General features: G+C 34.7%; 2 protein-coding genes and 1 long non-coding RNA gene across 7 annotated transcripts; all 3 read left to right on the forward strand.

Moving 5' to 3' along the window:
- Positions 1-2,734: 2,734 nt before the first annotated feature.
- On the forward strand, positions 2,735-4,957 carry LOC137746409 (protein STRICTOSIDINE SYNTHASE-LIKE 5). The gene is given in 5 exon segments (XM_068486431.2): positions 2,735-3,069; positions 3,072-3,241; positions 3,711-4,018; positions 4,220-4,352; positions 4,523-4,957. Coding segments are annotated over 5 exon segments (1,140 nt in total). The 5' UTR covers positions 2,735-2,792; the 3' UTR covers positions 4,775-4,957.
- A 665-nt stretch (positions 4,958-5,622) lies between these two features.
- On the forward strand, positions 5,623-9,754 carry LOC137748604 (uncharacterized). 5 transcript variants are annotated; one of them, XR_015957614.1, is made up of 6 exons: positions 5,623-5,770; positions 6,096-6,241; positions 6,363-6,425; positions 6,735-6,876; positions 8,757-8,801; positions 9,414-9,754. It is a non-coding gene; the product is annotated as an uncharacterized LOC137748604 (long non-coding RNA). The 5 variants fall into 5 exon arrangements; XR_015957613.1 differs by having other exon boundaries at positions 5,631-5,770; positions 6,075-6,241; positions 6,724-6,876; XR_015957612.1 differs by having other exon boundaries at positions 5,631-5,770; positions 6,075-6,241.
- A 317-nt stretch (positions 9,755-10,071) lies between these two features.
- On the forward strand, positions 10,072-16,423 carry LOC137747146 (protein STRICTOSIDINE SYNTHASE-LIKE 5). Its single transcript, XM_068487175.2, has 4 exons — positions 10,072-10,801; positions 14,930-15,237; positions 15,436-15,568; positions 15,739-16,423. The coding sequence occupies exons 1-4, from the start codon at positions 10,349-10,351 to the stop codon at positions 16,018-16,020; spliced, it is 1,176 nt and encodes a 391-aa protein (XP_068343276.2). The 5' UTR covers positions 10,072-10,348; the 3' UTR covers positions 16,021-16,423.
- The last annotated feature ends 26 nt before the right edge of the window (positions 16,424-16,449 follow it).

Raw genomic sequence — 16,449 nt, forward strand, 5'->3', positions numbered from 1 at the left:
GCATACATGGAAAAGCATGATTTAACAATTATGTTCTATGAAATGCTTTGAGATAACATGCTTACTGAGGCTATTTTGAATTATTACTATTTTTCTTATAACCCGTGTTCTTATAGAATATCTGATGGATGACGATATGATATTTAGGACATGTTTAGAACACCTCTTTATAGTATAGATGATGGATGATTTTATACTATGAAGTTGTTTTTCAAATATATGTATGTTCAATGATTTTGTACTTAGCTAGTGTTCCTAATTCTGCTACGGGACAAGGGATAGATTCTGGTCCGTCCCAAGCGATAGTTATGGTGTTGGCATAGGGCTTAAAGTGTGTTTCCTCTAACTATTAACACAGGGACGGGGAGCTGGCACGGGGCCTAGGGGTAATTTTCCTCTCACTATTTGCTCAGAGACAGGGAGCTGGCATGGAGCCTGGAGGGATATTGGACATTCACTAGTGATTACAATATATATGATATATGTTTTGAGACATTGCACGGCATGTTAGGTTTCGGAAAACTTTTTTTTTATCATGATATATGTGTTTTCATAAAACCTAGGGGTTAGTAAGTTAATAACTGTTTTATTATATCTATATCAACTTGGTCTACTCATGTTTGTTTTGCGCCCCATTCAGGAATTAGAATCGAGGCGTACAATCCCGGCGTCAAAGCACTTTTGCATCGATACCTTATAGTCCTCTCGGTGTAGGACCCATTCTTTTATTCATTCAATCTTTATTTTATTTCTTTTAGTGTTCTAGTTAGTTGTATGCTTTGAACACATTCCTCATTTGCATATTAATTATATTTAAATTTATAAGTCCTATTTATTCCTTTTTCTCCGCATTTGCATTCAATAAATGGTTTTAGTCACCCTCGGGTGTCCGCCAACACATGCCTATCCTGGTATTCGGGGAATATCAGGATCGAGGCGTGTCACTTTGCTTCACAATGGGTTAACAATAATGTGATTCAATCAATTGTTATCAATTGTTTATTAAATATTATTTTCTCTATTCTTAATGTAAATTCTATAGAGATTGATTTTATTATATGAATTCAGCTGCTTTAATTGGTTTATGAGGGGTTTCTTTTAGCATGATCTAAGATTATTCATTTACTTCAAATATTTGACTTTTCATTTAACATGATTTAAAACGTGTAGATCGCTCGTAGCATGTCGTAATTCAAAAAATGTATTTTGCACATGCGTGAGCGCATGCATGAAGGCTAGTAAAGAAGAAAATACAGTTGAAGAAGCCAATACGGCATTTCAAGTGTCAACGAGTTAGAAATATTACCTAACCAGATTTAAAAACTGTGCTAATTGCGTGATCAATAACTCCCCGAATCCATATCATTTATTCGGCAAACATTATATATGTGTTTCAAATATATTAAAAAATGTCTCACTTGCATGATGAACATGCATGTGTGAGGCCTGCATGCACGGGTTCAGAGTTTCCAAAAAATGATTTGATAAAAACTAAGAGTATTTTGGTCATTTTATTCTTATTTGATGGAGTTTTTTAAGGAATGACCAAAATGATTGATGGTGGACAAAATCAGGGTCCAATTCTATTGATTTCAAATCTCAATGATTAAAGCGATGAATTATACAAATCTCAATGATCATTTTGGCTAAAAAGCCCAATATAATTGAAATGAACAAAATTTGGCTGCTGAACAATGTGCATCAGCTCCTACTGTTGGCCAATCACAGATGAACACATGTCCAAGTAATTGATTTTTTAATCACAGATTAGACGCGTGTTCATCTATGATTGTCTAGTAGCAGGAGTTGTTCCTCATTTTTAACCAAGTAGTCACCAATTGAGATGAGCTTCATGAGACAAATTGAGTATGAAATTGAGTTTCAAGGGGTATTGATGTGATAAGCCATTTGGTTTTGTCGATTTTGTTTTTTTAGGAAAGAAGATCCTCTTTGGATTCATTTTGTGGGGATCCTAACGATCCCTATTTATAATCGTTCATCGTACATCATTCGTTAATTTTTATCAAATTTTATTTGTATTTAATTTTAAATAAAAAAGTTATGCATCATGAATAACTAAAATATGAACACAATTCCAACCCAAATGGAATCCAAATCGTTTTTCAGTAAGAGTAAATTTTTAGATTGGTCCCACCTCCCACGTGCATGACATAAAAACTAGACCATAACTGCAACCATAGGAATTTTCATAGAATGAGGATCCTCTCTCTCCGGATCTTTTTTCACTCTTCAGATTTTTTTTTTGTAAGGATTTTAAGAATTTTCAAATTATATTTGTTAATCATAAATTATACGATCAATTTTTATCAAATATTATTTACATTTAATTTTAAATAAAAATATTTAAAATAATTTTTAACTACAAACATGCATAATTTGAAAATTCTTTAAGATCCAAGAAAATTCGAGGGGGAACCTCATTCATTTTCATATCCTCGAAGTTCTACATTTCTATGTCCAGAAATTATTAAATAGACCTGCAGACTTAAATTATCGTGTTTGTCCTCTTATATTCAAATTTAAAATATTAAACTAAATTCGGATAAATTGCTTTGAAAAATTATGAATACCATATGCGGCAATCACAATCAACTCATATTTAACGGTTAAATTTATCATGCAGGCCGCGATCCCAGTTAACCAATTTAAGATATTTGTGCCTGAAACTAGTTACTCAAAAAGAAAATCGTAATTATATATAACCTACTTACTCTGATAGATACATAGATCTCTCTAGACCGAGTTACCAAACCTCACCGAGTCACTAAGCAATGCACTCCCCTTCTCCAGCCCAAGGTTCCGACGACTCTCATCCCACTCCCACAAGAAAAACGCCATGGCACTCACCTTTTCTCATCTTCTTAGTACTGGCTCCAGTAGCAATAGCCCTACTCATTTACCGACTCGACACCCTCGACCCAGCTTCTCTGCCACTTCACGAGTTGACTCAGCCAGTCGCAGCTGCTCCCAAGCGTAATGCTCATATGCTCAAAGGGTCGGAGTTTGTGGGTGTCGGGGCTTTGGTGGCACCGGAAGACGTGGCTTACGATCGAAGACGGGACTTATTTATACGGGATGTGCTGACGGGTGGGTTAAGCGAGTCACGCTGAACGAGTCGGCTGCTGACTCGGTGGTGGAGAACTGGGTTTTCACCGGCGGGAGACCGCGCGGACTTGCTCACGGCGCTGACAAGGAGGTTTACGTGGCTGACACCGATAAGGTCAGCCTGATCCTAATTCACAGCACTTTTTTTGTGTTTAGCGATAAAGTATATTCTGATTTTGTTCGTATGTTTATGTTGTCAATTTTCACGTACACATGGACATGTGAACTGAAAACGTAATCAAGGTTTACGTAAAGAGATAATGCTTGCACTGAGTATAAGACGTTGTGAATCACAAAATAAGTTGAATAACATACTCGATTAAGAAATGTAATTGAATTTGTGAAACTTTGATGATAAGTTTGTATTTCTTGAGTACATGTTATATGTTAGTGAGATCATCCTGTCACTTTACCAATGTAGTGATTTTCACTCTCGTTTTCGCCTGAACCCCTCATCTTATTTCAGTTCTTTGTTTTTTTTATTTTTTTATTTATTCAATCCAAGGGTTACAGAGGAAAAGTATTGAGAGAACCACTCATTTTCCATCAACAAACTTTTACTCTTTTTTTTGGGTTTTTATCAGGGGCTACTGCAGATAAGTGAGGAGGGAATAATCGAACTGCTGGCAGATGAGGCCGAGGGTGTAAAATTCAAGCTAACAGATTTTGTAGATGTAGCAGAAGATGGTATGATTTATTTCACAGATGCTTCATACAAATACAGCTTGGATGAGTTCATGTTGGACATTTTGGAAGGTAGACCCTACGGTAGATTTCTGAGCTACAATCCGATGACCAAAGAGACCAAAGTGCTCGTTCGCAACCTGTGCTTTGCTAATGGAGTTGCAGTCTCTCAAGATCAAAACTATGTCATCTTCTGCGAAACTGTAATGTATGTTTTCAGACTTACGCTTTTTATCGGTAGTGATTCTCACATTCTCAAACGTTTTATGCTTTTATGTATATTCAATCTATAGCTAAAAGAAAGAATGAAAAGTGCAGGGCGAGAAAAGAGGAGTGCGAAAATCACGTTGTTTTCTGTTTAAGTGTATGTGACAAAGTTTTAGACTATGCTACGTGGTTAATATTGCAGGAGAAGGTGTAGGAAATATTACCTGGAATGCACTAAAAAAGGGGATGTAGAAAACTTTATCGACCATTTACCGGGCATGCCTGATAATATCAGATATGATGGAGAAGGCCATTACTGGATTGCACTGGCCACGGTAAGATTTCTTCTTCTTTATTTTTTGAAAAATCACATCAATCTGTTAGTAATGAATAGAGTATCGCTCAAGTAAATGTTCTATTACTAGACAAATCCCGGTCTGTAAATTTCGACCACAAATTCTTGGATGCATCTTATTCCTGACATTTTTCTATGACAAATTGCCAGGATGTTAAACCATACTGGGATCTAGCACTTCGATATCCTTTTATTCGGAAAGTCCTAGCGATCGTGAAGCGGTATGCAGGAGGCAGGCCACATTTGGAGAAGAATGCTGGCCTATTTGTTGTGAATTTGGATGAGTTATTTCTCATTACAAGTGGGATCAAGATTGGAAAGTACCTCTACTGCGGTTCCGTCGTCTATCCCTACATTATCCGCCTCGATCTGGATCAACATCCTGCACATGCCACCACATGAGCTAATACCTAGCCCCTTGTTATAATCTTCAACACGTACGGAATGGTATTGTAGCTTCACTAGAGAAACTTAAGCATAGACTATAGATGCAATGGTGGTGTTTGGTTTATGTAATTTTGCCTTGGTTTATGATTGTGAAACGAATGTATTACACTTTTTGAGGAAATGAAATTTACTAATGTATTTTTTTTCAAAAGAAAAAAAATATTAACAATTCAATCGTTAAAAATCATATTATTTAGTTTACTAAATTTGATTTAAAATTTAGTTTACATAACAAAGTTGTTGACGTGAATAAACCATTTAGTTTTGATAATTTGACAATAATAGATTATATCTATACAGGCAATGTTAAGAAGACCATGCATGACATAAATAATAGACCATAACTCAAGTTCTACATTTCTATATCCAGAAATTATTAAATAGACCTGCAGACTTTAATTATCGTGTTTGTCCTCTTATATTCAAATTTAAAATTTGTATTTATTAAAACTCAGATTAGCACTGTTCATCACGTGAGAGGGTGCACTGTTCATAAACAGTGAAAGGATTCTGCTTTGGTTGCCGTAATGTTTACACTTTGCTACAGGAAAAAGTCTGTTTTGTCCTTTCCGGCCTCGTGTTTATCATCAGTATTGGATTCAGTTCTTATTACCTGCTTTGTACAATTAAAGGGATAAAGTAAGAAAAGTTTAATGAAAATCTCTTGATACTATTTAGTTTAATAAAAAATTATATTTTTATATTAAAAAATTAATTATAATACTATTTATTTTATCTTTATTGTTAAAATTCAATATTTTTATTTTTTTTAAATTCTTTGACGAAAAAAAAAAAGATTTAAAAAATGTAAGGGCTCCATCTGTCCCCCCACCCCCTCTCATCTCATCTGGGAAAGCAAGAAGGGTGGAAAAGTAGAACTCTTCCATTTGCTTCCACAGATATCTCGAGCTCTCTCTCAAGCCCGGAACCTAGCCTCCGCAAGCGAATAAGGTTCGTCTCTCGCTCTCTCCTTCTCTCACACATTTTTTTTTCCAATTTGGGACGTGCTGTCTTCTCCTTTTCCATCTCCATCCTGCGCAACATGCCAAATCTCTGCTGGGAACCTTCCACCATGTCGTTTTTTTATAGGAAACTAATAAATAGAGCTTAAAAACTTTGAGTTTTAACGATACGGATAAAATAAAAGGTAAATGAATAACACTAAAATTAACTTTTTAATGTAAAAATATGATTTTTCATTAAATGAATAATACCGGAGTTTTTCGTTAAACGTCCTGTTTTTTATCCGCATCAGTGGCTTCTTTTTGGTTAGCAGAGGGACGACTGTTCAAGGATTCACCATGTCCGCCGGTTGTATTCACCCTAACCCACAGAGGAAATGAAGGCACAAGTCCTTAGGCGCCTTGAAGCAAGTCTGGCACTCATCTCAGTCTACGCGTTTGCAAACCATTTGTGCTTTAGGTATATAATTTCAAGTTTTCCTTTTGATTTTCTATTGATGAGAGTTTTGATTTTCTGTGTGCTGTGGAGGTTAAATGTGTTGGAAACTAAAATTACAAATTTTGTTTTGTTTGGATTTCAGGCAAGAATCACTCCCCAAGACATTGCAGGGCACGAGGGTACAATTCGGATTGGAGATATGTAGGTATAAATTGATTTGATTTCTGTTGTATTGGTTGAAGCTTTGTAAACAGTACTAAAGTTGTTAAATTTGTCCACCATATACATTCTCCAAATTATGTCTCAATGTTGTTGTTGCTGTTACTCGGTAATGGGGTTTCTTAAGGTAGACTGTTATCAAGTTCGAATTTTCCAATTTTCTTTCTGCAAATTATTTTTTGTTTTAGGAACTGCAATTGTATAATTTTAAGTGATTGAAAATTGGATTTGGTGATTCTCTGTTTATTTTTTCTTTTAATATTTTTATTAATTGCCTTATACAGCATTTTTGTAGGTTTTTGTTGCTGTAATTTATGTTGAATTGAAAAGGGTTCAAGGGTTGCTGCTTCGAGCCATGAAGCACGCAGTGTGGAGCCATTTGCTGCTACTAGGGTTCTTGGAGAAATCATTCTGGAGCAGATTCGTGAGATTAATGGGTATTTTTCTTAACCCCTCTCTTTGTTTGATAAGTTGTGTGTTTATAAAATATGATAAAAGTGGCTATAAGAATATTGATTTTTTGGGAATTTTTTGTCAATGTCGTTTGAACTAACTGCAGGGAATACTTTGCCTTTGGGTTGTATATTTCACCAATTTAAGTTTTTAATTTAGGTGAGTTGGTGGTGTTAATTTATATCTTGGGTAAATGATTCAGTTCATTATTTTTATTGTTTAAATTAGTTCATATGAATATTGATTTCGATTCGACATTGAATTATATCTTGGATAAGCAACAGGTATATATTTGTCAAGAATACTAATTAATTACATACTACATCTCACCGATTTGTTAAATTCATTCAAGTGTTTTTAATTTTTTTGTGTCAAAAAAAAACTCAGGTAAATGGTTGTTCCTCTTCAAATTACATGGAATGGCTGCATATTTGTTACTTTTGTGTCAATTATTAGAAAGAATGCACTGGAGATGGACGTTCTTTTAGACATAATTAACAGGAACATCAAAATGGTTAATTATACTCTGCTTTCAGTTATATTTTTTCACCTCACAATTTACTTTTCCTTCTCTTGGCATGGTAATTTAAAAGGGTAGTGCATAATAGTAATAGTTATATATTTGATTTATCACTTGGAAATCTGGTAATTATTTGGGCAAACAACCGCGAGGTAAGACTAAAATGGGTTCGGTTATGTGTTCATTCAATAGTTCCAATAATATTTTTCTTCTAACACTGTTAACTTACCGTGGTGCTTAAAAGATTGGTAAGCATGTAGTTTTCAGTGATCTCTGGTCCCTATATATGCACTTTATTTGTATATTAGTTTCACTTAGTTGAAGATTTTGAAAAACTCCATTTAATAAATCCAAAATGTGTATTCCTTTAGGGGCAGTTTAATAACCATTTGGTTATTAGTTTTAAGATTGAAGTGATATTTCATTTTTTAAAACTTTTAATTGATTCATGTTTATGTTTGGATTAGGAAAGAAACGTTGCTAACGGTGTACCCGTGACGATGCAACGTTGATATGCTTCTGTGTCAATTTGTTATGGCTATTTACCATACTATATGCTGATTTTATTTTATAATTTTTGGTTTTTCTTTGATTAGTTGGGGATTTACAATCAAATGATGAATCTTCAGTTTACCTGGGTAGCATTTTTTCACATATAATTTGGCTGACCATTTTAACTGTCAAACCATGTTGTTTTAGTTCATGCTACTAATCATGCATTCGGTAGATTTATATATACAACAACGTTTAAATGCTAATCGATTACTAACATAATGCGGTCTTTACCGGAAAAGCAGTGGATTCTTTACAATGACTTGTTACCTATTCATTATTTTATATAATAATTTAGATAAAATATCAATGAGAAATCATATATATACCAAATAAAAATCTCTAAAATCTCTTTGTTTTGTTTCTACTCTGTTTATATTATAACACTGTTTTAATTGCTTTGCTTTGTTTTTCTCAGTTTCTATTAGATGTTCTTTGTAGATATGAATAGTTATTTTATTTATTTTTTTGGCTTTTAAAACGAACTAAGTGATTTTTAGTAAGTTTTTCCAGCTGTTGCAGGTTTGCCTTTTGTTGATGAGATCTAGGTTTTTAGGGATTTATGGGTTTTTTTAGCTTTTGAGTGTTGGGGATTTGTCCCTTTTTTTGGAATTTTTGTTTGCTGCCCTTGGATTTTTGAATTGTTAAAATTTATAATTCATCTGAATCGTTTTTAATAAATCAGTGTTATCACGTAGACCCATTTACATAGTGAAACTTTATGTTGGGGGTTTTTTTTTTTCAATCGTTCTTATATTATATTTTTTTTTGACTTTTGATCAATTTGAATAGGTCGATAAAGCTGCCGGTGATAAATGGAAATCGCTCTCAGAGGCTGTGAGTAATTCTCTGCTTTTAATTTATGAATGGGTCTTTTGTTTAAATTTTGTTATTTTATGATTTTGGGGGTTTTGTTTGTAGCTTTAGATTCCCAACATGCTGTTTAATTTTGTTTTGTTTTTGGCTTTAGGAAGTCATGGTTCCAACTGTTGAGAGGCCAGCATAAGATAGAATGCACCGGACTTAGGGCTAGTTTGGTATTGTTGTGTTTAAAAAAAAAAAAAAAATACAGCTTCTGATGTGCTGTAAAAATAATCAGCTGTAAAATAAAACAATTAGTGTTTGGTAAACTTTTATTGTAAAAGTGCTTTTAACCAAAAAAAAAACAGTGTTCAAGTGTTTGATAAACTTTTATGTAAATGGGTGTGATATCCACACATCTTTTTTTACTTCTCCCACACTTTTTTAGTTTTCGACCGTCTAATCGGATGACTTAAAAGAAAATCAACGGATTTTTTTTCTTTCTTAATTATATACAAAGTTTGAATTTTAAATTCTGGGTTGGATTGAGTTCTTCATTTAATTTGATGGTTTGAATTAAATGGAAGAAGTTTGCTTTCATTAATGCATAGATTATTGATTGTTTTAGTTAAGATGCTAATTTTGCAGGTATTAACAAACCAGTTCAAGTTGCTTTCAAGTTGATGAGGTTGTGATTGTGGATGCTGACATGATTATCCGCAAGCAGATTGTTCCTTGGGAACTTGGTACTGAGAAAAGCAAGACTCTTGCATCATATTAGTTAACCAGATTATAAATGATGCTAGATACTACTACTGCATCTTTTTTCCTTTCATATAAATGATGCTAGATATTGGTTAACCAGATTATATTAGGCAAGTGCATTATGAATGTCATGTAATTACCTATGATCGTTCGTGCCTTTAGCACGTGTATGTAGGCAATCTATATATTATTAAATATGTGATGCTAATCATTTTCTTTGTTTATTGGAAATTAAAGATGTAAATGTACTAAATTGGAAGCTCAAATATTGAATAACATAATGTACACCCAAACAAATGGTACAAATTGACACATTTTCAACATCTTCAACCATGTTTCAAACCAGCAGCAATACGCGGGTACAATTTGCTAGTATTAAACTAAAATTCGGATAAATTGCTTTGAAAAATTATGGTTACTATACATGGCAATCACATTCAACTCATATCTAACGGTTGAATTTGTCTTGCGCTGCGATCCTAGTCAATCAATTTAAGATATTTGATAAAGTAAGATTGAATATGTATTCGAGACCTACACGTAACTAAGTACTTAAAAAGTCTGAAATCCAATAATGAAATATTTGACGCAAGTGACGTTTTACACAGAGATAAAAATGTATTGAGCTCTTGTTGATATGGGTTCAAATTTAATCTTTGATTAATCTAATATTTAATTTAATAAAACATGCGTCGAGACTAGTTGCCTGAAACTAGTTACTCAAAAAGAAAATCGCAATTCTATATATACCTACATGCTCTGATAGATAGATAGATCCTTCTAGACCGAGTTACCAAACCTCACTGAGTCACTGAGCAATGCACTCCACTTCCCCAGCCCAAGCCTCCGACGACACTCATCCCACTCCCACAAGAAAAACTCCTTCATGGCACTCAACTCTTCTCATCTTCTCGGTACTAGCTCCAGTAGCAATAGCCCTACTCATTCACCAACTCGATACGCTCAACCCAGCTCCTCTGCCGCTTCACGAGTTGACTCAACCAGTCGCAGCTGCTCCGAAGCGTAATGCTCATATTCTCAAAGGGTCGGAGTTTGTGGGTGCCGGGGCTTTAGTGGCACCGGAAGACGTGGCTTACGATCCGAAGTCGGGACTTATTTATACCGGATGTGCTGACGGGTGGGTTAAGCGAGTCACGCTGAATGATTCGGCTGCTGACTCGGTGGTGGAGAACTGGGTTTTCACCGGCGGGAGACCGCTCGGACTCGCTCACGGCGATGACAAGGAGGTTTACGTGGCTGACACAGAAAAGGTCAGCCTGATCCTAATTCACAGCACATTTTTTTGTGGTCAGCAATAAAGTACTCTGATTTTGTTCGAATGTTTATGTTGTCAATTTTCACATACACATGGATATGTAAACTGAAAACGTAAGGTGATTTCCAATCGAACGACTTCGTTTAGCCTCCTTCTAAATTAAAGTTATGTAAGGTCATCTCTAATCAAAGGATCTAGAGGATTAGAGGGTCAAAAATAGTGCGAAAATCGTCTTTAACAGAAGACTAGGCTAGAAGACTTGTGGGCCTCACGGAATCTAAAAGGGCCAAAGAGCTGGCCAGAAGATTAGAGAAATCTTGTCGGATATAACCGATAGGAGGATATTTAATATAAATATATTTCTGTCGGTTATAACTGACATGATTGTTTAAAGAAAAATTTGAATCCAACGGCTAGTTGACGTCAGTTAGCCGTTATTTTTTAATTTTATTTTTTTATTTACAAAATTTGTTTTATATTTTTTTCCTATAACTTCTATTTTTTGCTATAACTTCTATTTTACAAAATTTGTTTCATATTTTTAATTTTTTCTCTATAACTTCTATTTTACAAAATTTGTTTCATATTTTTTTTTAAATTTCATTTTTTTCCTATAATTTCTATTTTTTAATTTTATTTTTTTCCTATAACTTCTATTTTACAAAATTTGTTTCATATTTTTTTTGTAAATTCTATTTTTTTCCTATAACTTCTATTTTACAAAATTTGTTTCATATATTTTTTTTTAAATTCTATTTTTTTATATAACTTCCTAAGCCATTATACAACATTAAATTAAATTAAGTAACATGAAATAACATTAAACAATATGAAAGAACATTAAATAACATTAATCAACATAAAAAAAACATTTAACAACATGAAACTTAAACAACATTTTTAAAAACATTTAACAACATAAAACATAAACACCTACACCATGCTTCTTTTGGCCCAAAGATGTGCAACAAGATCCTATTGTAGGTACTTGTTTGTGGCACGAGAACATATCATTTTATAGCTCCTCATGTACTCATTTATAGATATACTACTAGTTCTTGAATTGAATGGCAAATTAGGCCCATCATATATTTTTGCACGAGCCTTTTTTGACCTATTTGGATCTTCTTGGTCGTCATCGAACTCTCCATCAATATACTCATCTCGCTCATCCTCAACTATCATATTGTGTAATATGATGTAAGACATCATGATGGAATCCAAATTTTCTCGACTCCACCCTCTTGTAGGTTCGCTAATGATCTTTCACCGTTGGATTTGAATTCAAATGGTAGTTTTTAAATAATAAATTATGTTTGGCCCTATGACCTTTTAGCCCTAGGTTGGAGACTGTTTTTTGTGACAAGGCTAAAACGAGTCCTATGGCCCTTTGGCCCTCGGTTGGAGATGGAGGCAAATATGGTCTTGTACTGTTCATTAAGATGTTAATATCTTGGAGGGCCATAGTGCTAAAATAAGCCCTCTGGCCAGCCCTCGGTTAGAGATGACTTAAGAAATTATTTTTTAATAAACACTATTAGGCCATATTTATATTCAATCTACAACTGAAGAGTGCTATTTTTTTTAGCCCTCCTCAACAATTTATTATTTGAAATTTGGTCTTTAATTTTATCAGTTAATTGAATTAAACTACTATATTAAAATAGAAGATTAGTTTTAGTTTACTATCTTGATGTTTATTGATTTTCAACATTTGGACTTGAAGTTTTTTTCGTCCCAATCTGGTACCTAAAGTTATAATTCTGTGATACATTCATACATTGGTTAAATTTTTCGTCAGAACCTCTGTTAATTGGTGACGTAGCGTTCACGTGAACAATGACTAAGTGTCATGTGTCAATATGAGTTCACATGAAAATTTAAAATTGAAAGAAATAAAAATTAAAAAAAAACCTTTTTTTTTTTCCTATCCACCCATTTCCTACCTCATTGCCCCCTCCCTCCTTCCAATTTTTAAAATATATCAAAAATCTTGTTGACCCAAATACTTAATTTGGATATATTCGCAATTCCTAAACGATTCTTAAGCATTCCTAGCCTTCGTCGCCACGTCATTGGACTCCGGCAGCGGCATCGACACCTGGTGGCTACCTTGCCTTGGTGCTTCTATTCTTTTCTCTCCTCGACATTTTGTTGGGTTGGGTGTGCGGGAAGGGTGGGTGCGATTATAGAGGAGAGAAGGGAGGGTGGGTGCATGTTGTAGAAGAGAGAAGGGAAGGTGGGTGTGGGTTGCATATGAGAAATAGAAGGTAGGGTGGTGCGGGTTGCAGAGGAGAGATGGGAGGGAAGGGGGGGAGGGAAAGAGATCATCTTCGGTAGGGAGAGTGAGGTACGAAACGTGTGGGTAGAAAAAAAAATTTTCAATTTTTTAATTTTTTTTAATTTTCACGTGGACCCATATTAACACGTGGCACTCAGTCATTGTCTATGTGGGCAACAGTTAACGGAGGTTCTCACGGAAAACTTAACGAATATATGAAAGTGTCCCAGAATTATAACTTTAGGTACTAGACTAGGGCGAAAAAAATTTCATGTACCAAATGTTGAAAATCAAAAAACTTTAGGATAGTAAACTGAGATTAACTCTAAAATAAAGTCTCTGGACATATTTAGAGGGTCACTTGTCGCTAAATGTTGTTTTAAGTTCTATGTTATTAAATATTTAATTTTACTTGCATGTAAATAACTTAAACATTAAAATGAGGTAAGATAGTATGGAATGGTGAAAATAATGTGAGAACTAGTATAAAAATGACTTAGATATTTATAGGAAAAAATTAGAATTTTAAATTTCGTCTTAAAAAAAAACAATGCTACATGACATCAGCTAGCAGCACAGTTGGGCCTAACTTTCAAGGTTGGCTGGCTGGTTATGTTTGCTCAGTCCTCTGACCATTTGGCTATATTTTGGCCTGGTGGGTCCCAATTCTTCTTTTTGCCTTGCCCTCCATTAGAGATGGGTTTTGTGTCAAAACGGGCTATGTTTTGACCTGTAGCCCTTTGGCCGGCTTGGTTAGAGATGGCCTAACCAAGATTTGACATGGCCATCTTTGCCTTAACATTGGTATGTCATGTATCATAATATAAATGAAGAGTATATTTTTTTATTGTTTCTTCACTTTGTATTATGATATTTGATGTACAACATCATAATAGACGGTGACATGAACCGGTAATCTAAATATTGATTTAATATACGGCTCTCACAGACTCACACAGTATGTATTTAGAACATTGGATAGAAGGAAAACTTTGTTTTGTAAATACACGTGGTATGACTTACTAGATATAACCCGAGTAGATAAGTAACTCTTACCTAATATTAGAAAAACTTTGATGTAGAAAAGCTATAATTGGATGGTTCATTGATGCACCGGTTAGGTTTCTCCTATGTATTAGGGTAGGTTCGTTGTATGTTCTTTGAACTTAGGATTCTGTTGTAAATACCGAGTCCCAAATGTATATATGTAAGTGCATCATTATACATCAATGAACCGTCCAATACTATGAGAAACCTAACAGGTGCTAACATTTGAATTCTGTCAAAAATATTTTTAAAGAAAACATAAGTCATAATTGGATGAATAGTTGAAATTTCATGAACTAGAGAGTATAGTTAGGCGAGCTATAAAGCGGACATTTGTTCTTTATTAAAGAAGCAGGCTATTGATACATCATAGATAACGTATTATTATTCTCATCAACAAATTACCAATGTGATATCGAAGTTTGGAATTCCTATATGGAAATTTAGAGCGTGTACGTGAAGAGATAATGCTCGTACTTAGTATAAGCTACTGTTGAATCACAAAATAAGTTAAATAACACACTCAGTTAAGAAATGTAATTGAATTTGTGAAACTTTGATGATAAGTTTGTATTTGTTGAGTACATGTTATACCAAATGTAGTGATTTTCATGCTTGTTTTCACTTGAACCCCTCATCTTATTTTCGTTCCTTGATTTTTTTTTTTCTTTTCCTTCTATTTTTATTGATTCAATCGAAGGGTTACAAAGGAAAAGTAGAGAGAGGACAAAAAGAGTTCGAAAATCATTTTCCATCAACAAACTTTAACTTTTTTTTTTTTTGGGTTTTTATCAGGGGCTACTGAAGATAAGTGAGGAGGGAATAATTGAACTGCTGACAGATGAGGCCGAGGGTGTAAAATTCAAGCTGACAGATTGTGTAGATGTAGCAGAAGATGGTATGATTTATTTCACAGATGCTTCATACAAATACAGCTTGGATGAGTTCATGTTGGACATTTTGGAAGGTAGACCCTACGGTAGATTTCTGAGCTACAATCTGATGACCAAAGAGACCAAAGTGCTCGTTCGCAACCTGTACTTTGCTAATGGAGTTGCAGTCTCTCCAGATCAAAACTATGTCATCTTCTGCGAAACTGTCATGTATGTTTTCAGACTTACGCTCTTTATCGGTAGTGATTCTCACATTCTCAAACGTTTTATGCTGTTATGTATATTCAATCTATAGCTAAAAAAAAGAATGAAAAGTGCAGGGCGAGAAAAGGGGAGTGCGAAATTCACGTTGTTTTCTGTTTAAGTGTATGTGACAAAGTTTTATATGCTACGTGGTTAATATTGCAGGAGAAGGTGTAGGAAATATTACCTGCAAGGCAGTAAAAAAGGGAGTGTAGAAAACTTTATCGACCAGTTACCAGGCACGCCTGATAATATCAGATATGATGGAGAAGGCCACTACTGGATTGCACTGGCCACGGTAAGATTTCTTCTTCTTTATTTTTTGAAGAATCACATCAATCTGTTAGTAATGAATAGAGTATCATTCGAGTAAATGTTTTATTGCTAGACAAATCCCGGTCTGTAAATTTCGACCACAAATTCTTGGATGCATTTTATTCTTGACATTTTTCTATGCCAAATTGGCAGGATGTTAAACCATACTGGGATCTAGCACTTCGATATCCTTTTATTCGGAAAGTCCTAGCGATCGTGAAGCGGTATGCAGGAGGCAGGCCACATTTGGAGAAGAATGCTGGCGTATTTGTTGTGAATTTGGATGGGGAGCCGATTGCTCATTACTCTGATCCTGAGTTGTTTCTCATTACAAGTGGGATCAAGATTGGAAAGTACCTCTACTGTGGTTCCGTCGTCTATCCCTACATTATCCGCCTCGATCTGGATCGACATCCTGCACATGCCACCACATGAGCTAATTCCCAGACTCCCAGTCCCTTGATATAATCTTCAACACGTATGGAATGGTGTTGTAGCTTCAGTAGAGGAACTTAAGCATAGACGAAAGATGCAATGGTAGTGTTCGGTTTTATGTAGATTTGCCTTGCTTACATGCAATAAGGTGACGAAAAGATACCTTTCAGTGACACTTGTTACAACTTTGTTCAAGAGAGGCTGCCCAATGCCTCTGCTTTTTCTCTCAGAATAAAACTTTGAACCTTTCCGGTTGCGGTTTTTGGTATGTCATCGAAAATGACTGTCCGGGGAGCCATGTAATGAGGCAAACGATCACGGCAGAACTTAAGTATTTCTTGTACAAATGCACAAACAGTCTGTCCCCTATGGTTATAACTTAAGTGTAAGTCCTAATTCTTTATTGTTGTGCTTTTACAAGGAGAGATT

The sequence above is a fragment of the Pyrus communis genome, chromosome 2 (assembly GCF_041283825.1).
Source record: "Pyrus communis isolate YQ-2024b chromosome 2, ASM4128382v1, whole genome shotgun sequence".
Classification (NCBI taxonomy): Eukaryota; Viridiplantae; Streptophyta; class Magnoliopsida; order Rosales; family Rosaceae; genus Pyrus; species Pyrus communis.